We start from the raw sequence: 1,917 nt of genomic DNA on the forward strand, positions 1-1,917 counted from the left end.
TATATCTCTCTCTCTCTCTCTCTCTCTCCATATTTTCCCCCTCTCATCCCTTTCTGTCGAAAAATGTGACGATGATGACAACAATGATGACGATGATGACGATGATGTTGATGTTGATGATGACGATGATGATGATGATGATGATGACGACGATGTTGATGATGACGACGATGATGTTGATGAAGGTGATGATGATGATGATGATGATGATGACGATGATGATGATGAAGGTGATGATGATGATGATGATGATGATGATGACGATGATGATGATGATGATGATGAAGGTGATGATGATGATGACGATGACAACAACACTGACAATGATGATGATGACGACAACGACACTAATGATGATGATGATGATGATGATGATGATGATGATGATGATGATGTTGATGATGATGATGATGTTGATGATAGTGATGATGATGATGATTCTGTCCTAAATACATGAAGAGTTCGACTTTAGTCAGACATAGCTTACAAACCTCGAATGTATTCATAAATGTTCATGTCCATCAGTTCACAGATCAGAACTAAAACACCGGATTTCTTATCACTGGAACCAAATAAGAGGGAGAGAAAAACAGTAAAAAATCTGTGACGCTCGGGAATAGAGAAAGTCTTTAACGTTTCGAGCCTACGCTCTTCAACAGAAAGGAACACAGAAAGAAACAAGGAGAGAAACAAAGAGACACACGTGTCTGTGTATATACATACATACATACACACACACACATATATATATTTTTTTTTTTTCATTTCATCTAGTTTCAGCATGTATTTATATATATATATATATATATATATATATATATATATCACATGAGCTGCTAGAAATAGCAAGTTAAAACTCTCCCATATATATATATATATATACATATATTTCTGCCAGCAGCTATAACAATTAACATCACCAAGAAAACTATTAAACTGGTGAGCTGATGCCTTGAAATAAAAACTCCTTACGATATAATTTATTCCATTCAAGTCGCACAGACAATCCCTTTTTCTTGTGACTCCAGTTTTTCCCCACTGGGAATCTGTACCTAATAACATTGTTGTTTACCAATTGTGATGTGAAATAAAAAAGAATAATAATTAATTCTTCAACTGATCTCATGTAAATACAGTAATTAATGCAGGTTTAACTTACAATATTACTTCCTGAAGGTCAAGAATATTTCGATGTGGGTTTAAATGGCGCATAGCTTGTATTTCTCTTAAGTTGTTGACTTCATGATAACTGAAATAAAAATGAAATCGTTGATGATTAGGGAAGTTATATTTGACAGAAATTAGTAGAGTGTTGGAGAAAATAACTTATGATATCAAGTTATGCCCTTGTCATTATATTGTGTTGTTGTTGGCACTCCGTCGCTTACGACATCGAGAGCTCCAGTTGATCCGATCAACGGAACAGCCTGCTCGTGAAATTAACGTGCAAGTGGTTGAGCACTCCACAGACATGTGTACCCTTAATGTAGTTCTCAAGGGATATTCAGCGTGACACAGCGTGACAAGGCTGACCCTATAAATTACAGGTACAACAGAAACAGGAAGAAAGAGTGAGAGAAAGTTGTGGTGGAAGAGTACAGCGGGGTTCGCCACAATCCCCTGCCGGAGCCTTGTGGAGCTTTAGGTGTTTTCGCTCAATAAACACTCACAACGCCCAGTCTGGGAATCGAAACCGCAATCCTATGACCGCGAGTGTGCTGCCCTAACCACTGGGCCATTGCGCCTCCACTGTTGATGATTAGGGAAGTTATATTTGACAGAAATTAGTAGAGTGTTGGAGAAAATAACTTATGATATCAAGTTATGCCTCTTGTCATTATATTATATATGATAATAATAATAATAATAATATATACCATCACTACCACCTCCATTATTACTATCAATACCATCATC

The 1,917-nt window shown here is 36.7% G+C and overlaps 1 protein-coding gene across 1 annotated transcript in view; it reads right to left on the bottom strand.

Moving 5' to 3' along the window:
* The window catches only part of LOC106872935 (MAPK/MAK/MRK overlapping kinase), a 9,241-nt gene extending 7,996 nt beyond the window's left edge, over window positions 1-1,245 (bottom strand). The window contains exons 1-2 of the mRNA XM_014920114.2: window positions 1,160-1,245; window positions 492-562 (exon numbers count right to left, since the gene is read on the bottom strand). Coding sequence (XP_014775600.1) covers window positions 492-562; window positions 1,160-1,212 — 124 coding nt within the window. The 5' untranslated portion in view covers window positions 1,213-1,245. The remainder of the gene's footprint in view (window positions 1-491; window positions 563-1,159) is intronic.
* Window positions 1,246-1,917: the final 672 nt, after the last annotated feature.

This window comes from Octopus bimaculoides, chromosome 11, assembly GCF_001194135.2.
Source record: "Octopus bimaculoides isolate UCB-OBI-ISO-001 chromosome 11, ASM119413v2, whole genome shotgun sequence".
Lineage (NCBI taxonomy): Eukaryota > Metazoa > Mollusca > Cephalopoda > Octopoda > Octopodidae > Octopus > Octopus bimaculoides.